Genomic DNA, 23921 nt, shown 5'->3' on the forward strand with positions numbered 1-23921 from the left:
CAAAGGTTCCACCCTCTCCTGTACTAGGACCAACAAAAAACCTCAGACATACACTTGCTTACATATGAGATAGCTGACAAAGAATCTAAAATCCTAGTCGTTCCCTCTTTACAGGCTGCACCTTCAGAGGAAAGTGAATAAATGGATCTTTGGTGCTCTGGATCCTCAATTGCATGCCAATGTCTCTCAGTGCTCTGGCAGACACCAGCTGCTCGTCAACTGCCTTTTTAAAAAAATACAAGGCTCTTCATATTCAACAGCACTGCACACAATGCAAAATCTGAAGTCTGATCCCTTGTGAAGTTTTCTCTGAGAAGTTGGGTGATGATTGAGATATTAGATGAGAATGGGGTAACTGTGCCCCTGAAGGACCAGGTGTGCAGCCTGGGAGTCATTTTGGACTCACAGCTGTCCATGGAGGCACAGGTCAAATCTGTGTCCAGGGCAGCTGTTTACCAGCTCCATCTGGTACGCAGGCTGAGACCCTATCTGCCTGCGGACTGCCTCGCCAGAGTGGTGCATGCTCTGGTTATCTCCCGCTTGGATTACTGCAATGCACTCTACGTGGGGCTACCTTTGAAGGTAACCCAGAAACTACAACTAATCCAGAACGCGGCAGCTAGACTGGTGACTGGGAGCGGCCGCAGAGACCACATAACACCAGTCTTGAAAGACCTACATTGGCTCCCAGTACGTTTCCGAGCACAATTCAAAGTGTTGGTGCTGACCTTTAAAGCCCTAAACGGCCTTGGTCCAGCATATCTGAAGGAGCGTCTCCACCCCCATCGTTCTACCCGGACACTGAGGTCCAGCACCGAGGGCCTTCTGGCGGTTCCCTCACTGCGAGAAGCCAAGTTACAGGGAACCAGGCAGAGGGCCTTCTCGGTAGTGGTGCCTTCCCTGTGGAACACCCTCCCACCAGATGTCAAAGAGAGCAGCAACTACCAGGCTTTTAGAAGACATCTGAAGGCAGCCCTGTTTCGGGAAGCTTTTAATGTTTGATATATTATAGTATTTTAATATTCTTTTGGAAGCCGCCCAGAGTGGCCGGGGAAGCCCAGCCAGATGGGCGGGGTATTAATAATAAATTGTTGTTGTTGTTGTTGTTGTTGTTGTTGTTTTATTATTATTATTATTACTATCTTTTGTCAGCATTGGAAAGAGGACTGGGCAGATGGAGCAGCAATCTTGCAGGCAAGGCAGGTGAATGCCTCTACTCACAATGGGCTATGGTTCTGCTCCTCCTCAGGGTCTGATCTCTGCTGAATCCAGCTCTTATCCCCTTTCAGTGTTGTCCGCACTTTCATCTGGGTGATGATCCTCTTTCGATCCTCATCGCTAGGTAGAATAACGCCATCTAATGAATGCACAAAGTGTTAGCTAAGTCACTTGCATAATGCATACACTTGCCCTTCTTCCGATTGGAAATGCTCTGTTGCAGGGGACAAAAAATGCAGGGGGGGCAGTGAGAAATGTCCCTATTTTCATCTGAAGAATGTTGGAGGGTATGCAGCTTAAAAAAGAGACGCTGGTGGTGCTGTGGGTTAAACTACACCGATCAGAAGGTCGGTGGTTCGAATCCCTGCGATGGGGTGAGCTCCCGTTCTCAGTTTCCGTGCGCTGCTCTGGTTCGCCAGAAGCGGCTTCGTCATGCTGGCCACATGACCCAGAAGCTGTACACCGGCTCCCTCAGCCAATAAAGTGAGATGAGCACCACAACCCCAGAGTCGGTCACGACTGGACCTAATGGTCAGGGGTCCCTTTGCCTTTACTATGCAGCTTAAAAGTAGAGCCCTGCAGAATGAGCTGCAAACTTCTAAACCCTTGGGAATGAGTAAGAATTACTCAGCAGTTCATTACCTTTCACAACGCCGAGGGACAGCATGATTTGTGTTTCCTCCTTCCTCAATATTCAGAGTTTTGTGCTAGCAGGTATAACTGGGAAGGGAAGAATGAAATCCAGGTTATTAATGAGACTGGACGGGTGGAAGTACTACAGGCATTTGCTGAACTTTCTACAAAATGGACTCTATTTTTTATGATTCTTCCAACAGTTGCATTACTTACTGCAGGGGTGAGGAACATTTTTTCAGCCAGAGAGCCACATTCCATCCTGGAAAACATTCCAGGGGCCACTTGCTGCTGGTGGACAGGGCCAGGTGCATAAGGGGGTGAGGCAATGAATGCAAATGTTATCTTTGCATGTGAGCTCATGTGAGCTTTTTGTAAACAGACTTAAATTTTAAAACACGTGGGCACCTTTAGGCTTTTTGTGTAGTCCGACATCCTGAGGGATCCACCCCCCCGCCCCCAATAAATGTTGTTTTGTAAATCCAAATGTTGTTTTGTAAATCCAAATGTTGTTTTGTAAATCCACCTTGGATTTACAGAAATATGGGCACAGAGAAAAAGAACTTGGAGCTCTTGTGTTTAAAGAAATTATTAGCCCTAATGGTTAAAGAAACCTCAATGTTCAGTGGCCCCTTCCTGATTGTTGTTATCTTGCAGGTGGAGTCCAGTTGCATACCAGCAAGTTCTGGTTGCACAATGAATGTGGTTTTGGTCCTTATGTTCAGTAAACCTGCTTCAAAATAAGTAAACAGGCCATTTGGAAGTAACCAGTGGCAATGTTTCACTGGATACTAGTTGTTGGAGAACAATGGCTGGAGAAGCAATTTCATTCCTGGCCTGCTTAAGGGGTTGGGTGATATACAGCTTTGTAACAGAGTACAGACTTTGCACGAATAATTTCTCAAGTTCAGTCCCTGGCATCACTAGTTAAAAGCCTCACATAGGTAGCAAAGACCCTAGAGAACTACAACCAATAGATATTACAGTAGATAATACTGAGCTAGACAGATGAACAGATAGGCCCATTTGCTATCAGGCAGCTTCTTGTGTTATAGTCTTTTCAGAAGTACCTCTTTGGCCACTGTAGGGAAACAGGATGCTGAACTAGATGAATGTTTCTTCTTAAGCATTCTTATCTCAAGGTACAAGACAGGAAACATATAAATGTCAGGAAATGTACCATAAACTAAGGAAGTTGTTGCTTGGGTTCTACAGAAATTGATTACATTAACATTGCAGTACAGAAAAAAAACCGTGTATGAGAAATAAAAGAAGCAATAAAAATGCAATTAACAACAAATCCACGTTGTAGACCACCCTGAATGAACACATCCACTGGCAGTCAACATATGGAAACCCCTGTCTCGATTGTAGTGTGTGTGTGTGTGTGTGTGTGTGTGTGTGTGTGTGTTCCTAAGGTTTATGAGCTGTCAGCAAGACTCTACAATATCGAGTTCTACTGCTGGCTGTGCAGGTCTCTTGTCTTGATAGATCAACAGTTGGTAGAGCTGGCTAGAAGAGTGTCTCTAAGGAGAGAGAATATCTAGGTGGGTTGCTGAGATCAGCATGTGTTCTCCCTGCAGCTGAGCTGCTTGTGTTCCAAAATGCAGAGTGGGGGGAGTCCTCTGGGCTCCTGATTCAGCAGCTTGGGGGGGGGGAAGGATTTGGCAAGCGTGTTCCAGTATTCCACTCAAAAACCTTAATAGAAGCGGAGAGAGGAAGCAACGGCTTATAATGTGTGGTGTCTGTGATATGACTTTAGCTATGAGCCAAAGCTCATCCTGATTGCAGAGAGAGAAATTAAGAATCACAAATAGGTGGGTCAGGGAAGGAAGAGGGAGGAGAAGACAGCTGTAGGGAGCTGCTTTGGAAATGCTCAGCTTTCCTCATATAACAAGCAGGATGGGGAGTCTGTGATCTTCCATGTTTTGTTTGACCGCTAACTCTGTTTGCCAGCATTGGTGAGGAGGAGAGTACCTACTCAAGGAGGAAGGGAGCCCTGAAGGCAAAACATATGGCCAGCACAACCCTTGACATTTTGAACTCAGCCATTCTAAGGAGATGTAGATTCAGTGACATCCTGGACACAGCTGTGGGAAGTAGGAGAAAAGAGGAGGAGGAGAGTTTTGATCATCATAGTGTTGACCAGTTACAAGGTGGACGCACAAGACCTCGTTACTCTGGAGTGCTCTTGTTCAGGACTCAAGCCAGCCAGCCATACCCTTCCAAAGATACTCCATTCAGCTTCTAGCTCCAACCCTCTGCCCCACACACAACAGTCATTCAGCATTCCATGCCTACTGAGCACACTGTTTTTGGCCCTAGGCTGTTTTCTCGCACTTTTGCAAACCTTGGCTGCCACCCAAACCTGTTGTTACCACCCTTTTTTATGTACGTAAGGATCCGCCCTCAGAGAATGAGTTCACTGTTAGTCTATAAGATGGAAGGGACAGTGAGCCACTCCCGTTGCTTTAGGATGAAGTAAGCACTGCTACTTCCGCCCCCTGCCTAGCCACCGCTTGGCATCCCGGTCCTGTCATGCATATTTGTGCACTAGTTTGTTTCCTTATCACAATGCAATCCTAAACAGTAAATGTGTCAGCCCAGCTGTCAAGAACTGGTGTCGACAGCACTGAAAGCAGGAAATAAAATTTATTTCCCCATTACCAGAAACTTGCCTTGATTCCAAGGTGTTCGTTTTAGCCAGGGCACCAGGTTTGGACCCCACCCAGATCCCTCAAATATGCTAGTTTCCATAACAGCAAAGAACTGAAGTATCAGAGGTACTGAGACTACAGGCACACTCTCCAACGGATGAGAAGGGAGAAATGCATGTTGACATCCCAGCAACCATCATATCAAGGATGATTGAAAGCTACATTCATGCACTGGCGGTTCATCCCCAAACTGCTGGAGAAGTTAGAGGGCTCTGTAGAGAATATTCTGTGAAATGTACTACAAAGCCCACTCACACAAAGCAAATTCTGTCACCAACCAATGCCATTTTTCTAGAAAAATAGGTGCTGTAGCTCACCATGAACTTCTCTCATGTTCTCTTAGAATGGCAATGGCATCTGCCTGAGATGTGCTGGAACTGAGTTCTGGTGAGTTCTGGCTGAAATAAAAGCCCTGCCACCAACAAATGGGGTGTCTATGCAAATATCAAGGACACGGGTGGTGCTGTGGTCTAAACCACAGAGCCTAGGGCTTGCCGATCAGATGGTCAGCGATTCGAATCCCCGCGATGGGGTGAGCTCCCATTGATCGGTCCCTGCTCCTGCCAACCTAGCAGTTCGAAAGCACGTCAGAGTGCAAGTAGATAAATAGGTACTGCTCTGGCGGGAAGGTGAATGGTGTTTCCGTGTGCTGCTCTGGTTCACCAGAAGCAGTTTAGTCATGCTGGCCACATGACCCAGAAGCTGTCTGGGGACAAACACCAGCTCCCTCAGCCAGTAAAGCGAGATGAGCACTACAATCCCAGAGTCGTCTGCGACTGGACTTAACGGTCAGTGGTCCCTTTACCTTTACCTATCCAAATATCTGGCTCATCTTGACTTTATAGAACCTCAGTAATGATGGAACCCACAGGGGGAGAAAACTTTTATTTTTACATATATTTTGTTATTTGTATGAGCTAATGCTTTATTATATATTTGGAACAGCTGTACTCTTGTCCCCCCCCCCCCAGGCTGTGATGCTTTATGGTCTACATTTTTTTGATCCTTTGTTTTCTTTCTTTATACCTGAACATTTTTTTTGTTAACAAATCAATAACATTTAAAAATTTTAAAAATGCAGTGACAAAGCAGGAAGGGGAGAGTGTCAATCTACAGAGAGCTGTAAGGTTTGCAGGAAACATGGACCACTTATAAACACCATCTCCAACTCGAAAGATTCCATCAACGGTGTCTCCGAAAAATTTTACACATCACTTGGGAAGACAGGCAAACTAATATCGGTGTACTGGAAGAAGCAAAGATCACCAGTGTTGAAGCAATGATTCCTCAACATCAACTTCGTTGGACTGGTCATGTTGTGTGGATGCCTGATGATCATCTTCCAAAGCAACTACTCTATTCCAAACTTAAAAATGGAAAGCGCAATGCTGGTGGTCAACAAAAGAGGTTTAAAGACAGTCTCAAGGCAAATATTTTAAAATGTAGTATAGACACCGACACTGGGAAACACTGGCCTGCGAGCACTCCAGTTGGAGAACAGCCTTTACCAAAGGTGTCATGGGCTTTGAAGATACTTGAACTCAGGATGCAAGGGAGAAATGTGCTAAGAGGAAGGCACGCTTGGCAAATCCACACCGTGATCAACTCCCGTCTGGAGACCAATGTCCCCACTGTAGAAGGACGTGTGGATCCAGAATTGGCCTCCACAGTCACTTACGGACTCATTGTTAAAACCATGTTTATGGAAGACAATCTTACTCGGCTACGAGTGATCGCCAAAGAAGAAGGAGAAGGAACAGAAGTATGATAAAACTTCAGTGGAGGGGGGAATCCTAAAGGGGTAACAGCTAAACAAATCCCAATATACCTATGTTCAGTGGACATAGAATGCTAAGTGTCTCTGGGGTGGAACAGGAAAGATTCCTGTAAAGAGTGCTTGTACCTGTAACATGCTGGGAGGAAACTGTCAAGAAAGGGCAGGGCTTGCTACTGTTTCATGATTCATGGTTTGGGGAGGGGAAATGAGCACCGGCAAGGGCTGTTTGTTGTTCCCCAAAGCCATACCTGCCAAGTGCTTCCAACCTGCCTAGTTCTGCATGAATCTGCAAAGCCAGAAATTCCAGTGCAACCTGAGTGTCTGGGATGAGCTATTCCAAGTTTAATTGAGAAAAAGAGGCAGTCTAGACCTGTTGATGAGAGAGCCTTGGCGTAGCTAGTACATACATTGTCAAGTCTCTAAAAAATTAGACGGCTGCTTTAGTGTGGGTCTGTATGAGAGACGGGAAAGGATGAAAGTGCCAAATTACATGGCCTCTTAGTGGTTTTCTAACACAGCAGCTCAGGTAGGATGCCCCACTTTGCAGAGGACAGCCTTCCAGTTTTTAGGGGTAGGGAGCCTGTGGACACCCAACTGTTTCTGGACTAGAACTCCCCCCATCATCCCTTACCACTGGTTGTGCTGGCTATGGCCAATGGAAGTTGGAGTCCAACATCTGGAAAGCTACAGGTTTCCAATCCCAATTCTAGTTGAAGGAGTCCTATTTCTGAAAGGCTGTGCAGTTTAAGCCTAGTTTAACAATACCCATAAGAAGGGAGAACAATTTTCTTGAAAATGCCCTATCAACAGTGGCCTGGTCACAGGCTTTCCTGTTAAAGTGAACTGCATTGTACTGTTCTTTAAATTACAATAACAGGGTTATATCCAACTAACTTTTTACTCGGAATGCACTCAGTGAAATTATTGGAATTGAGTCATGTCCTTTAATTTCAAGGGGTCTACTCTATGACTAACATTGGATACAGCTCACTGGGCCAGATTCAAGTAAACCACTAGCATAATGGGGTTTCCTCTTTTCCACTCTCTTTGTGCCCCCAATCCGCCCCCAAATTGGCTCTGGAGGGGGTCAGGAGAACACCCAGAACAGTGTGCAGGGGGAGAAAGAGGCAGAAATGTTTATACTGACAGAACGATCAGAAGAGCATGATGTTGAATCCCTCCCATTTATAATTTTGCATCTATAGTAATAAATTAACATATGCAATTCTTACGCCACTCTCTTTTTTGGCTATGTGCTTCCTGCTTTTTAGCAATGTGTACACCCAGTTCCCAATGCTGGTGAGTCATCTGGAGCAAGAGACACCCCTGAAGACCTGCAGTTAGTATTGTTGTGAGTATGGGGGCTTAGTCTACATGGAGTTAAAATCTAATGGATTGAATTAGCCAGGCAAGGACTGTCATTACCACCTAAGTAGCGTTAGCATAACAAAGACAGCTGCTCTGTGCCATAGGGTAAATGAGTGGGCTGGCAGTGAAAAAGACAATAGCTGGAGTTAGTGTGTGTGAACTGGGCAGGCACAAGCCACAGAGTGAGCGCCATGGTTGATTTCTGCAACTCGCTGCTGTCAACTGAAGACAACCAGCCATGCCCTGGACCCCCCCAACCTCTCTCAATGCCAATCAAAACTAATAATTGAATAGAAAGTGAACCTACCCACATGAGGCTGATACAAAAACATTGTACATACACTACAGTGGTACCTTGGTTTAAGAACAGCTTACCAGTAGCTGATAAACAACTTGGATTAATAACACTACAAACCCGGAAGTAGGTGTTTTGGTTTGTGAACTTTGCCTTGGAAGCAGAATATGTTGAGTGTGTTCCATTTGTAAATTGAGTCCTCGGTTGCTATGGGAAAGCATGCCTTGGTTTAAGAATGCTTTGGTTTAAGTACGGACTTCCGGAACAGATTATGTTCATAAACCAAGGTACCACTGTATTGTAAAAGAAAGAATGTTTACTACCCCCTCTCTCCCCTCGTCTCTTCTCCCCCAATTTTATACTGTATACTGTATATTAATGTCTCACATCAAATATAGCTGATCTGTAGAAAGGGCTTTATGATCTGAAAACAGAGATGATGTGTGTACTTTTGTAACCAAGAAAAACCTTTAATAAAAACATTTTTTTAAAAAAATAATGGATGGCTATGGAAGAAGCAAGAATTTCTGATGGGTTAATGCTGTGAGTCCCTCCGTTGTTGGTTCAGGTTGTATATATGTGTAAATAAATCATATATCCTAGCACACCATAGCCTCCGCATCCCTCATTCTAAGTAAACCGAACACTGGGCCTGGAACCCCTGGAATCAGAATTCGGGGTTGCGTGCAACATTATTCTTATAAGTGTGACCTACAACAAATTGTTGCAGCATGGATTGTTCCCCATTGAGGATTCCAGATGCTCCACCTAATTTTCAGGTTCCCCCCATGATCCCCATCAGCATTCCATGTATGAAGTCCAGTGTCAGCTCTGGCCTTCTCATTTTGCAGCATCCCGCTAGAGAGTGGGCTTTGAGCTCTGCGAAGCTGAAAGTTTCTAAGGGTAGGAAGTTATCTCTGGAGTTCTGACACAGTGAACAGTGAGTGGATCTGTTCTTCGTAAGAGTGTCAAGCTGTCTTCTTCAACCTTTGCTGAACTTGAATATTTGTAAGTGAACTCAAGCATCATAGAAATGTCATAAATCTCCAATGTTCTCTCCTCCAAAAACTCCTCAATCCCAAGTAGCCAATCCACCTTCAGACATAAGTTGACATATAACCTTGCTGGCTTTATTTGTATATCATTGATATTTGTTGTATATTGTTTTTACGTGCACCACTTTGGAATTCTATTATTATTATTAAGCAGTTTATAGATACTTATAAACACAACAAATAAAAATGTAACTTCTGGATATGCTGAGGAAGAAGCTGAACCAAGGCAACGATGCTAGCAACTCACACAAATAAAATTTTAACAAGGCATCCCTGAAACCCAAAAATAAAGATAGAAGGTTGTTTTCAATGTTGCTCATACTCAAAGTAGCCCCATTGAAATCAATAGGAATGACTAGCTGAGGTGCATTAATTTCAGTGGGCTAAGCTGGATACAACCCTGAGTAGTTTACCAAAGGTAAAAAAGTAAAGGACCCCTGGATGGTTAAGTCCAGTCAAAGGCGACTATGGGGTGCGGCGCTCATCTCACGTGGAGTCAGAAAATATTTAGGAAGCTGCCTTATGCTGAATTAACCCATTAGCTCAGCCAGTTCAGTATAGCCTCTACACTGACTGGCAGTTCAGTATAGCCTCTACACTGACTCTCCAGGAACTCAGGCAGGGGTCTTTCCCAGTGCTACCTAGAGATGTTGTGGACTGAGCCTCCAGCATCTCTCAGGTAAAAATAGGAACAATCTATTCTACATCAGGAAGCTTCTCCCACATTCGATCTCATCGCACATGTAGATGTCATATACCCATATACATCTGTCACCTTGAGCCAATTACAACCTCTCTGCCTCACCTGTCTCACGGGATTGTTGTAAAGAAAAAAATTGAGAGGGAAGGGATTGTATAGAACACCTTCTACAGATAAATGGAATGAAATAAAATTTTAGCTATATGCTGCCTTGAGTCTCTCTCAGGGAAAAAGGTGAAGAAGAAGAAGAAGAAGAAGAAGAAGAAGAAGAAGAAGAAGAAGAAGAAGAAGAAGGAGGAGGAGGAGGAGGAGGAGGAGGAGGAGGAGGATCAGGAATATACCAGAGAGTAAAAAGGTAAAGGGACCCCTGACCATTAGGTCCAGTTGTGGCCGACTCTGGGGTTACGGCGCTCATCTCACTTTATTGGCTGAGGGAGCCGATGTACAGCTTCCGGGTCATGTGGCCAGCATGACTAAGCCGCTTATGGCAAACCAGAGCAGCGCATGGAAACGCCGTTTACCTTCCTGCCAAAGTGGTACCTATTTATCTACTTGCATTTTGACGTGCTTTCAAACTGCTAGGTTGGCAAGGAGCAGGGACTGAGCAACAGGAGCTCACCCCGTTGCGGGGATTTGAACCGCCGACCTTCTGATCGGCAAGTCCTAGGCTCTGTGGTTTAGCCCACAGCACCACCCACGTCCATATCAAAGAGTAAATCCTATTAAACTCAGTGGGACTTAGTTCTGAGTAAAAATGCTTAGGATTGCAACATTAACACTGCACAGTCTTTGCCCAGTTACCTGGGAATAAGCTCCACTGAATACAGTGAGACTTAACTTCTGAATAGACAGTATAAGGCTCCATTTACAATAAATGGCAATATAACAATATGAATCAGCATCTTTAGAAACTGGCTTCTGAAGAATTTTGCCTCCACCAAGCATCATCCCTAAGTTGTGGCTTTTTGGTACCACTAGCATGCCTACCAAATGCATGCATGTTTCCTTAAAAATAACTGTCTGCTGGAGCGTTGCAATTAAAGAATTGAACATGGAATGGCTACATTTTCCTTCAAAATTATAGGAAGGGCTTTGCATGCCAGCTTCATTGTTTTCTTCATTTGATGCAGGTATTTTCAGTATAAACAGGACTCTGTTTTTGCACCTATACACAAACACAAACAAACAGAGAGAGAGACAGAGAGAGAGAGAGAGAGAGAGAGAGAGAGAGAGAGAGAACAACAGCTCCTATTTCCAAAAAGAACAGGATCGCAGGGGTCTGATCTTTCCACCACTTTTAATCAAGACGAGAAAAGGAGGAAAAAGGAATTCTGCAACATTCCAGGATCAAATCAGAAACTGGGATGGCTTCTGTAATTCCAGGACTGTCCTTGGAAAATCAGGACACTTGGAGAGTATGAAATAGGGGTGGTTGGATCAGGTGTAGTAAGACCAAGAGGGTGGCATAGCTTCCCCTTTGACAAAGACCATAAACCCAGTGCTTTTTATCTAGGGGGACGCAGGGGTATGCATACCCCTAAACATTTTGTGGCTCTAAGTTTGGCCTCATTGAGGGGCAGTATTTCAATATGAGTAGGAAAATGAGAGTACCCCTAATTTTTTTTTTTTTAAGAAAATAAAGCACCACATAAACCTATTCTGCTAGCCCATGGAACAATCTTATATATCATCTTTATATATCAGGGCTGGGAAATCTTTTTCAGTCTGAGAGCCACATTCACTTCTGAGCAATCTTCCAAGTGCCATGTGCCAGTGGAGGCAATAGTGAGTGCTCAGCAGAGTAGGCTAGTTTTTACTTACTTACATGCACATATCCCGATCCTCCTGGCATTATCTGAACTCAGTGGCATTATCCAAGCAAATATATTTGGGCTACAAAGCAGAGCTGTTGAGGGGCTGCAGCCTGGGGCCAGACAGAGATGCTTGTAGGGTCACATACTCATTAATTTATTTTATTACTTTATTTATTTATGACATTCCTATTCCACCTTTCTTCTAAGGAGCTCAAGGTGGCATACCTACTTCCTCTTCCCTCATTCTATCCTTTGCAAGGTAGGTTCAGTTGAGAGTAATTGACTGGCTCAAGCTCACCCAATAAGCTTCAGGGCTGAGTGGGGATTTGAACCCTGGTCTCCCAGGATTTAAGGGACACAGGTGGCGCTGTGGGGTAAACCACAGAGCCTAGGACTTGCCGATTAGAAGGTCGGCGGTTCGAATCCCCGCGATGGGGTGAGCTCCTGTTGCTCGGTCCCTGCTCCTCTAGCAGTTCGAAAGCACGTCAAAGTGCAAGTAGATAAATAGGTACCGCTCCGGCGGGAAGGTAAACGGCGTTTCCGTGCGCTGCTCTGGTTCGCCAGAAGCAGCTTAGTCATGCTGGCCACATGACCCGGAAGCCGTACGCCGGCTCCCTCGGCCAATAAAGCGAGATGAGCGCTGCAATGCCAGAGTCAGTCACAATGCCAGAGTCAGTCCCTTTACCTTACCTACCTCCCAGGACTTAGTCTGACACACTAACCACTAGACCACATCAGATCTCTCAGTGAGAGCAGTGGGGTAGTCTGCTGTCAGTAAAATGTAGGCATCTAGATATATAGTGACTGCCTAATCAATTTATACGGGCGTATTAAAAAAAAACCTACAAACCCAAGTGATAGAGATGTCAGCCTCTCTAATTATAGATTTTAATCTCAGGGTGTGCCTTTCCACTTTAGGGAGCCAGGACAGACCGTAATGGATGTTAGGGTGTGTCATTATAGGGGTGAAACTTGATTTTTGCAAATTTATTCAGTGGGAGGTCTTAAAAATATGTTTTTGGGTGTGAGGAATTCAAATCTGCTATTATTTTTATGGCTGGGCAACATTTAGATTTGTAAGCCTGTTTTCAGAAAAGCAAAGAATTTAAATGTTACCTTCTGAAAATGACAGGTAATGCCAAATGATGATGATGATGATATAACTGCAAGTACTTAGCAATCATTTAATATTTTTAATTTTTGCTGTGCAATTTTACACACATTTTGCTTACCAAGCACAACTTAATTATATTAATTTAATCAAAATACCTTTAGATATTTAAAACGGAAACAATTTGAACAAGCTAACAAACCAGGGAAACTATTAGCTTGGCAAATAAAGAAGAAGAAAAAACAAAACTGTATTAATAGACTAAATGTAGCAGGTAGAGTTGTGGAAAATCCGAAAAGAAATAAGAGATCAGTTGGTGAGTTTTTATGCAGAACTATATTGAGCCCGTGGGACGCGGGTGGCGCTGTGGGTAAAAGCCTCAGCGCCTAGGGCTTGCCGATCGAAAGGTTGGCGGTTCGAATCCCCGCGGCGGGGTGCGCTCCCGCTGCTCGGTCCCAGCGCCTGCCAACCTAGCAGTTCGAAAGCACCCCCGGGTGCAAGTAGATAAATAGGTACCGCTTACCAGCGGGAAGGTAAACGGCGTTCCGTGTGCTGCGCTGGCTCGCCAGATGCAGCTTTGTCACGCTGGCCACGTGACCCGGAAGTGTCTCCGGACAGCGCTGGCCCCCGGCCTATAGATGTGAGATGGGCGCACAAACCCCAGAGTCTGTCAAGACTGGCCCGTTAGGGCAGGGGTACCTTTACCTTTTATATTGAGCCAAACCAAGTAATTTAGATGAAATGGGTAAATATTTAGAAGACAACAAACTACCTATGATACCAAAAAATAAAATGACATTTCTGAATGCACCTGTCACAATGATGGAATTACAGCAAGCAATTTTACAGCAAAATTAGGGAAGACACTGGGACCTGAAGGACAGCAATATATTACAAAGTAAATTACAAGAATACCTAATACAACCTTTAAAAGATATTAGGAATATAACTTTGAATACAGGAGAGTTACCAGATTCTTGGAAGAGTGCATACATAACTTTATTTCATAAGCAAGATAGTTCATAACCAACTCTGTATCTCTATCAAGCTATTTTGTTGTTGAATAACAATTATAAACTGTTTGGAGACATATTAGCTAATAGGTTGAAAACTGTATTAAAAGAGGTGATCCATGAAGATCAGGCCAGATTTTGTCAGAAAGACAAATGAAAGATAATATTAGAAACATAATTGATGTAATATAATATTTAGAAATAAGAAATAAAAAACAAGCAGCTTTAATGTTTTTAGATGCTGAGAAAGCATTTGACAATGACTTCTGGGACTTTATGTTTAAGGCTTTGGAAAAACCGAGAATAAAATATAAAATACTGATAAATGTGAAAGAGAGAGGAGGTTTTTCCCTGTCGGATATGAGATTATATTATAAAGCATCTTCTCAGTGCTGGTTGAAGGATTGAAGAATACACATATTTTAGATTTGGAAGGTCATGATAATATTTTTGGTTGGCATACTTACTTGTGGTATGAAAAGGCGAAAGTACATAAAGGTTTTACAAACCATACAATCAGGAAAAAATTGTATAGAGTAAGGGATAAGTATAAAAACTTGTTGGAGACCAAAGCACCACTATGGCTTTCACCTTTGGAAGCCATAGCAGTAAAGAAGAAAAATATGATGGAAAATTGGGCAACTTATAGAAATTTATTAAGAGAAGAAGGTGGAAAATTTAAATTAAAAGAACTTAAGTATTTATCAGAGGTGTTAACAACATGGTTACAATATCATCATTTGAATGAAGTATTTAAAAAGGATATGAAGTAGGGGTTTGGGGAACAAAAATCACAACTAGAAAGAGACCTGTTAAACTGTAATATTAAAGTGTTATCTGAAATGTATAAGATGTTATTGAAATGGAAGACAAAGCACAAACAAGTGAATCTTCAGTTATACACTGGGCAATAGATATTGATCATAATATAGGAATGGGTGCATGGGAACATTTATGGAATGTGGATCTAAAATTTACAGCATGTTATAGTTTAAGAGAAAATTATATGAAAATGTTATATAGATAGTCCCTAACACCCAGTATATTGGCCAAAATGTATAAACAGAAATCAAATATGTGCTGGAAATGTAAAGAGAAAGAAGGTAACTTTTTTCATATCTTGTAATGGTCTTGTAATAAGGTTAAAGCTTACTGGTAAATGATATATAATGAACTGAAAAAGATGTTTAAGATAACATTTATTTTTAAAACCAGAAGCTTTTCTTTTGGGAATTATGAAATCAGAAGTACCAAAACAGTATAGAAATTTATTTATGTATGCAACCACAGCTGCAAGAATATTATTGGCCCAAAAATAGAAGGAAGAAGAGGTGCCAAGGAGAGAAAAATGGATACAGAAGTTAATGGACTACACAGAAATGGGGAAACTTACTTGAAGAATAAGAAACCAAGATAACACTTTTAAAAGAAAGGAATGGAAATGGTTTATTGAGTATTTACAAACTGTAAATAGATTAAGACATTGGCAGGATTAATGTAAAAACCTGCAGTTTCAAAATATATACGAGATATGGGAATAGATATATAAAAGAATATGTTGAGATATGCAGGGAGATGAAAAGAAATGTAAAGAACGACAGAAAGAGGGGGAAGGGAGTTGGAGTTCGAAATGTTAAAATTACAATTGAATAATTGTTGTAATATATACAAATGAAAATTAAAGATTAAAAAAGAGAACAAAGAGAAAAGGAGCCCAAAGGTTTGCAGAGCTACCAAAAAAAATAAACAAATCTTTATTTAAAAACACCACCACCCCCCGACCCCGGGAAGTACCGTATTTTTCGCCCCATAAGACGCACTTTTTCCCCTCCAAAAATGAAGGGGAAATCGGGGTGCGTCTTATGGGGCGAATGCCTGCAAGCCTCGCGCGCCCGGCAGGAGGTCCCACCGGGTGCGCGAGGCTTGGGGCGGCAGCCTGTCACCCGAAGCACGGGGAGCCCTCTGGAGGGCTCCCCCTGCTTCGGGCGAGTGTCTGCAAGCCTGGCGCACCCGGCAGGAGGTCCCACCGGGTGCGCGAGGCTTGGGGCGGCAGCGGACTGCTTGCGCGCACCTAGAAGCTTGGGGCCAGCTGAGCTCAGCTGGCCCCAAGCTTCTCGGTGCGCGCAAGCAGTCCGCTGCCGCCCCAATCCTCGCGCACCCCATGGGACCTCCTGCCGGGTGCGCCAGGCTTGGGGCGGCAGCGGACTGCTTGCGCGCACCGAGAAGCTTGGGGCGGGCTGAGCTCAGCTGGCCCCAAGCTTCTCGGTGCGCGCAAGCAGTCCGCTGCCGCCCCAAGCCTCGCGCACCCCGTGGGACCTCCTGCCGGGTGCGCGAGGCTTGGGGCGGCAGCGGACTGCTTGCGCGCACCGAGAAGCTTGGGGTGGGCTGAGCTCAGCTGGCCCCAAGCTTCTGGGTGCGCGCAAGCAGTCCGCTGCCGCCCCAAGCCTCGCGCACCCCGTGGGACCTCCTGCCGGGTGCGCGAGGCTTGGGGCGGCAGCGGACTTCTTGCGCGCACCTAGAAGCTTGGGGCGGGCTGAGCTCAGCTGGCCCCAAGCTTCTAGGTGCGCGCAAGCAGTCCGCTGCCGCCCCAAGCCTCGCGCACCCGGCGGGACCTCCTGCCGGGTGCGGGAGGCTTGGGGCGGCAGCGGACTGCTTGCCGGCATGCAGAAGCTTGGGGCGTGCTGAGCTCAGCACGCCCCAAGCTTCTAGGTGCGCGCAAGCAGTCCGCTGCCGCCCCAAGCCTCGCGCACCCAGCGGGACCTCCTGCCAGGTGCGGGAGGCTTGGGGCGGCAGCGGACTGCTTGCCGGCATGCAGAAGCTTGGCGCGCGCTGAGCTCAGCACGCCCCAAGCTTCTAGGTGCGCGCAAGCAGTCCGCTGCCCCCCCAAGCCTCGCGCACCCAGCGGGACCTCCTGCCGGGTGCGGGAGGCTTGGGGCGGCAGCGGACTGCTTGCCGGCATGCAGAAGCTTGGCGCGCGCTGAGCTCAGCACTCCCCAAGCTTCTAGGTGCGCGCAAGCAGTCCGCTGCTGCCCCAAGCCTTGCGCACCCGGCGGGACCTCCTGCCGGGTGCGGGAGGCTTGGGGCGGCAGCGGGCTGCTTGCCGGCACGCAGAAGCTTGGGGCGCGCTGACCTCAGCTTGCCCCAAGCTTCTGGATTAGCGCAGGGGTCCGCTAGCCCTGGGAGAGGCGCCCGGCTCTCCCACGCTAGCGGAGACCTTGCCGGCACGCAGAAGCTTGGGGCGCGCTGAGCTCCGCACGCCCCAAGCTCCTGGTGTAGCGCAGCGCACCTGGGGGGGAAATAATTTTTTTTCCCTTTATTTCCCCCCCTAAAATCTAGGTGCGTCTTATGGGCCGGTGCGTCTTATGGGGCGAAAAATACGGTAAATACACTAAGAAACAGCACAAGGAGGAATGAGTGAAGGTTGGGATGCAGGAAGACAACACAAAGCACAGGAGGAAAGTAGAATGCCCTGCTGGGACACCAAACAGGAGAGTCCCATTAAGAGGGAGGAATGTCCCTTTTCCTTAGGGTGTCCCTACTTTCGTCAGAGAAATGTTGGAGGGTATGGAGTTATCTGACCCCCCAAACCAATGAGATAAGTGACTATACAACATTTAGAAGACATCTGAAGGCAGCCCTGTATAGGGAAGTTTTCCTTTTTAATGTTTAATGCTTTATTATGCTTTTATATATGTTGGAAGCCACCCAGAATGGCTGGGGCAATCCAGCCAGATGGGCAGGGTTATAAATATTATTATTATTATTATTATTATTATTATTATTATTATTATTATGGAATAGGACGTCCCTTTTCTCATTGGTGAAATGTTGGAGGGTATGGAAGTGCCTAAGGCCCCATATGCAGAGGTGGAGTTAGGTTTCTGCAATTCTGAAAGACAGGATAAAGGGAGGACTCTAAATATATACTCGGTCCTGTATACCTGAAAGAGCGTCTCCACCCCCATTGTTCAGCCCGGACACTGAGGTCCAGCACCGAGGGTCTTCTGGCGGTTCTCTCACTGCGAGAAGCCAAGTTACAGGGAACCAGGCAGAGGGCCTTCTTGGTAGTGGCCCCCGCCCTGTGGAATGCCCTACCTTCAGATGTGAAGGAAATAAGCAGCTATCCTATTTTTAAAAGACATCTGAAGGCAGCCCTGTTTAGGGAAGTTTTTAATATTTAATGCTGTATTGTTGTTTTTAACACTTGTTTGGGAGTCAGAGTGGCTGGGGAAACTCAGCCAGATGGGCAGGCTATAAATAATAATAATAATAATAATAATAATGACTGCTGTTGCCTCCAACTCTTGACTGCTCCCACCAATACTTGATAGAGATTTGTTGCCTCTAACAGCTTTCTGACAGGCAGAAATTCCAGTTATTATTGGCATTTCTGAAGTGCCTCGCCCCACTTCAGCTGTCAGTAATTATTGTTGTTACCTATAATTAATTCCTAATGATTATTCAACAGATTCATCTACCTAAAGAGGATGGAGGCCCTGTGGCTGCTATAAGCCCGCACAGCCAGTTTCAGGAAGCTCCCCCACCATTGGAGCATCAGCAACACTCTAGAAATTGTCCTTAGGAGGTGCACTTGGATTTCTGCTTTGATTTCAGCTTCCTAGCCTCTGATGTGATAATTAAATTACATAATGCTTGATTTCATGTAAGGTGCCTTTTTGGTTCTAATTGCGATTCTGCATACTGCATAGATCTATTTTCATATGCCTGAACTATGGAAGTGAAATGTAACAGCAATAATAACAACAGCCACCACCCATGTGCTCCAATGGTAAATCACTGACCCTGTTTTCTGGGTACAATAGGGTAGGGCTTTGGAGCAGAAGTCTAGGGCCCCACTGTACAAGAGCCCCCTCACAACACTTGAAAAATCTGCTTTGCCACATTTTGAAGCTTTTTGAAATAATACACATCTGCCTTCTAAACAGGCAGGCTATAATGCAATTTGAAACAAGTGGAAGTCATACACATTACTGCCTGGAAGCCCATTAACTCTAGAGTCTAAAATTGCCTATTTGGGAGAAGAGTTTGAGGCTCCTGTAACAGTGCGAGGGAGGGTCTTTGTGGGAGCATGGGTGTACCCAGGAGTGCCATGCTAGCAACCCCTGCCTATGCTGAAGGTCCAAATAGTAAAAGGTAAAGGGTAAAGGACCCTGGACGGTTAAGTCCAGTCAAAGGCGACTAAGAGGTTGGGGCGCTCGTCTCGCTTTCAGGACAAGGGAGCCAGTGTTTGTCCACAGACAGCTTTCTGGGTCATGTGGCCAGTATGACTAAACTGCTTCTGGCGCAACAGAACACTGTGATGGAAACCAGAAGACACAGAAATGCCATTTACCTTCCCGCCGCAGCGGCACCTATTTATCTTCTTGCACTGGTGTGCTTTCGAACTGCTAGCTAGCAGGAGCTGGGACAGAGCAACAGGAGCTCACCCTGTCGTAGGGATTCGAACCACCGAACTTCTGATCGGCAAGCCCAAAAAGCTCAGTGGTTTAGACCACAGCGCCCCCCACATCCCTTTTGGTCCAAATAGTAGTGTTGGGCTAGCCAGACAAATAGTATGTTATGGGATTTTAAAAACTTCAATTGCTCTTAACTGGGGGGACGGGGGACGGGGCTTTCCTTGTTTGTGATTTCTCTCTGTGTGTCTCTCTGTCTCTCTTTGTGTGTGTAGTTCAGTAGTTAGGGCACATTCTTTGAATGCTAAAGGTCTCAAGTTCAATCCCTGGCATCCTTCTTTTTTAAGGATCTGATAGCAGGTGATGCAAAAGACCTCTAAGTTGAGACTTTGGCGAGCTACTGCCACCGCTTACGAAGCTAGATGGACAGGCCATCTGTCCTGGGTGAAGGCAGCTTGCTCTGTTGTAAATTTAAGGATCATGGAGAAAATATAGTTTGCCTTTAAAGGTGATCCTGCCTAATTCACAACAATATGCAGTCCGAAACATGGCCATCCTTCAAAATTCACACTTCTCTGAATATTGCAATGTAGCTCTCCAGCCAAGTAATGTCTACAAAAATGTGTAGACTAGGGTAAAGTATGCATTTAAAAATGCATATATTAGTAAAAATAGCATACCGAAATGCATTATATTGGGGAAAATTGCTTCCAAAAATGTGTGTATCAGACAAAATTGCATAGAAAAACATGTACATTGGGAGAAATTTTATGCTAAAATGCGGAGGAACTTTCATTAGTACCTTTTAAAATAAATTTTGAAAATTGTTGTGGAAATTTGGAGAACTGAAATTAAAAAATGAAATAAACTGAAATTGGCAGCTTTGCGCATCCCTAGTTGCGGTGTTTGGTGTGAAAATCTTTTCTTTTTATGCCGCCTTTTAAGGCAAAACCCACACAAGTTGGCTCACCTACTGTAAAAACAACCGCAAGAGGCAAGCTCATATATCATTTAAATAGCTTTAAGGAGAAGCTGAAAACAACACAGAGACCAGCAAAACAACCATTAACAGAAACTCCCCCCCCCCATAGCACTTCAGTCAGGAAAGACTGTGCAAGCATTGGATGTGCGTCTGGACACAGTCATGGGCTGGATAAGAGGCAACAAGCAGAGTCTGAATCCTGGCAAAATGGAGGCATGTTGGATTAGCTAGTGCTGTAACTCTGGGGAAGGGGAGCTAGCTGGTTTTTTTTGCCCTGGGTGAAGCCTCCAGAGGGGTGCTATTGAGACTCCCAGCCTGTGTGTGTTTACACAAATGCACCTGGGGGTGGATGCCAAACTAGGTCTTTGATCCAGGTGAAATAAAGCCTAGTTTTGCCCCTGGATTAGCAGTTCCCATGTCCAGAAAACAGGCCAGTTACCTGCTCCTGACAGTGTTGCATTTACGTTGTGGTCTAGGGAAATCCCCTGCCTTGTTGATGGAGGCTCAGGTGTATTCAATACATAGGAGTGCCTTTAACCAGCTTTGGCTAGTAAAACAGCTGAAACATTCCTGATGTTCCAGGGTACAGTTCATGCATTAGTAACTTTGATGCTTTATTACTGTAATGCACCAAACATGGAGTTGCCTTAAGCTTGGTCCACAAGCTGCAGCTGGTGCAGAATGCAGAGAATGGAGATGCCTGTATCACTATCATGTAACATCTGTGCTGAGGGATCTGCACTGGCTGCCAATAAGCCACCCTATGGATGGATTAATCTGTCAATTTCAGTTCCTCCCAGTTTTTCATTTTCCCAGTCTTAAATTCAATCCTCCACATTTCCACACCAGCGCATAATCATTTTAAAGTCATAACAAATTCATCAGCATTTTAGGGCAAATTCCTCCTGATACGCACATTTTTGCAATACATTTTTTTACACATTTTATTTTAATGCACACTATACTCTGGCATTTGCATTTTTGTACACATTACTTAGTTGGAGAGCTGCGTTGCAAAATTCAGCAAAGCGCAACTTTTGACAGACAGCTCTGTTCTGGTTCATGTACCGCTTCGGAAAGTGAGAATTACCGGTAAGTAGGCTCACCTTTAAATGTAAATCCTTACTACTGGACCAGGTTAATGTATTTTGGCCTAAAAAGCCCTGAATACCTTTGGAAAAGGGACGCGGGTGGCGCTGTGGGTTAAACCACAGAACCCAGGACTTGCCAATCGGAAGGTTGGTGGTTCGAATCCCCACGATGGGGTGAGCTCCTGTTGCTCGGTCCCTGCTCCTGCCAACCTAGCAGTTCGAAAGCACGTCAAGTGCAAGTCGATAAATAGGTACCGTTCCAGCGGGAAGGTAAACAGTGTTTCTGTGCGCTGCTGTGGTTCGCCAGAAGTGGCTTAGTCATGCTGGCCACATGACCCAGAAGCTGTATGCCAGCTCCCTCAGCCAGTAAAGCGAGATGAGTGCCGCAACCCCAGAGTCGGTCACGACTGGACCTAATGGTCAGAGGTCCCTTTACCTTTACGTTTGGAAAAGGTATACAAGTGCAATCACTGAGGTCACCAGGGTATATACACTCTTGTAATGCCTCATGCCTCAGAGGTCCTGCTCCATGGGAACCCAAGCAGGGCTTTTCATGCAATGGCCCCAGTGATTTGGAACTCCTTTCCTGTGGTTATCAGACAAGTACTGACCCTTTGGGGATCTTAGTACCTATTGAATACATGTTTATTCTGCTAATGGAGCCACACACACATACCACTTGGGGTGGTGTCCTGTAACCACGGAGCCCCTACCAAGAAGGCCCTATCTTTTATGCTCACCAATCTGATTGATCTTACATGTAGGCTTGCACAGAGTGTCTGAAGCAGACCTCAGAACCTGGGCAACTTTGTATAGCTTAAGGAGTCCTTCAAATAATCTTTAAAGGTCAATACCACCAGCATAGGGATATTACAAGTATACAGAGGTGCCCCTTTCCATCTAGAATCCTTTTTACAATCAGTTGAAAGCTTTCAACACAGAACACAATAAAAGCCAAACAAATCTAAATAAAAATAAAATAGAGAGAAAAGATAGAGAAAAAGAAGCAGGGAAGGAAGGAAATAGTAAAAAGCCCTCTATCAAGGTTGTATTTTTAACCTTTATTCCACACAAAGGAGGGTGAGCCCTCCCAGGTGAGAGCTGGGAGCTTCTCCCCTCTTCCCCCCTCCTACCCTGGGAGTTCCTCCCTACCCAGTCCCTTCATCTTCCATCCATCACCTTCCTGTATGTATCTTCATTAACCCAAAGTAGGAAACATCAAAACAACATAAATACAGATAGAGTTAGCAGAAGAAAGCAAAAATTAGAAGTCACAGAAAATAAAAATTAAAGGAGAGATAAGAAAAAGGAATTAGAAGGGCGTCAGATTCTCCACCTGCCAATTATATATATAAACATCATTCAAAGTATTCAAAATATACACTCCAGGATAACATCCAAGGAGATTCCAGTGGGAAGACTAGCAGTGCTGGAAGCTATGAAATTACTTTTAAGGTAAAGGTACCCTTGACCATTAGGTCCAGTCACGGATGACTCTGGGGTTGCAGCGCTTATCTCACTGGCATACAGCTTCCGGGTCATGTGGCCAGCGTGATTAAGCCGCTTCTGGCAAACCAGAGCAGTGCACGGAAACACCATTTACCTTCCCGCCAGAGTGGTAGCTATTTATCTACTTGCACTTTGATGTGCTTTCAAACTGCTAGGTTGGCAGGAGCTGGGACCAAGCAACGGGAGATTCAAACTGCCGACCTTCTGATCAGCAAGCCCTAGGCTCTGTGGTTTAACCCACAGCACCACCTGCATCCCTATGAAGTTGCTTTAGGAAGCAAAGAGAGCTTGGAAAACAATAGAGAAAATCTCAATGAACTGGTTTGGGAATTTTGCTCCATAGGAATAATCACATGTGGTCTGCAGGGGGGGCGTTTACAAGTGTGCGTGCATGTGGCCCTTGAGGCCAACCTTTCTGGCCCTTATAATTCTCCTAAGGCCATACCCCTCGCTGGCCTTGCTTCACATCCTGAGTGCAATTGCCTGGCTGGAATGTTCCTTGAATTCTGATCTTAACTTTCACTTGTCTGGTTGGAGAATACGGAGGGGCGTTTCTCAAAAGTAGCCTACTGTACAACAGTAAAATTTATGTGGGTTGCTTGGCCCACGTTTGCCTGTGGTCCCACCCAACAATGGCCTGTGGCACCTAGAGGGCTGCCCAGAAAGGAATGCAGCCCTCACTCTGAACAAAGTTCCTCACCCCTGGTCTGTAACATTGATGGACTAGGGAGTAAGTCTGCCTCCCTCAAGTGGTATCCCAGATGGGCCGCATGCAAGTGTGTGAGTATTTGAGATGTTTGCCAGGCAGGTTACTTCCTCCGGTCAGTCACCCCTGCTGTTGTTGTAGACTACATTCCAGGAAAGCAGGTAATATACAGTACAGGTCCAAACAAAACAAATGTGTCTAATAAACTCTTCATTAAAAGCCATCTGAGCCAATGGTAGTCGTGTCTTCGTATATGACAGAACTGCAAGTGTGGGTTATGCAAACACCAGTGGCTTGAAACGCAGTAAGGTCAACACACACACCTTGCATTGCGGTTCATATTCTTACACTGCTGTGCAGATCAGAGAGGCAGCAGGGATGTCTTCATCTAATGTGCATTATCCGAATTGTTTTTCTATGCACAACAGCTGCCTGAAACGTATGCACCATGGCTTCTGTTCTCAAATCAGACGGAATATGGTTTGAAGGAAAGCACTTCAAACAGGGGGATTTCTCAA

The 23921-nt window shown here is 45.1% G+C and overlaps 1 protein-coding gene and 1 long non-coding RNA gene across 14 annotated transcripts in view; one reads left to right on the plus strand and one right to left on the minus strand.

The window, feature by feature from the left end:
• The window catches only part of LOC310698098, a 384750-nt gene that overhangs the window by 308113 nt on the left and 52716 nt on the right, over positions 1–23921 (plus strand). The window lies entirely within an intron of this gene.
• The window catches only part of ZNF185 (zinc finger protein 185 with LIM domain), a 69469-nt gene that overhangs the window by 39613 nt on the left and 5935 nt on the right, over positions 1–23921 (minus strand). For all 13 annotated transcript variants that reach the window (XM_083484672.1, XM_083484681.1, XM_083484677.1 and 10 more), the window contains exons 2-3: positions 1861–1938; positions 1222–1357 (exon numbers count right to left, since the gene is read on the minus strand). In XM_083484672.1, coding sequence (XP_083340798.1) covers positions 1222–1357; positions 1861–1885 — 161 coding nt within the window. In that variant the 5' untranslated portion in view covers positions 1886–1938. The remainder of the gene's footprint in view (positions 1–1221; positions 1358–1860; positions 1939–23921) is intronic.

The sequence above is a fragment of the Podarcis liolepis genome, assembly GCF_965112155.1.
Source record: "Podarcis liolepis genome assembly, chromosome: Z".
Taxonomy (NCBI): Eukaryota; Metazoa; Chordata; class Lepidosauria; order Squamata; family Lacertidae; genus Podarcis; species Podarcis liolepis.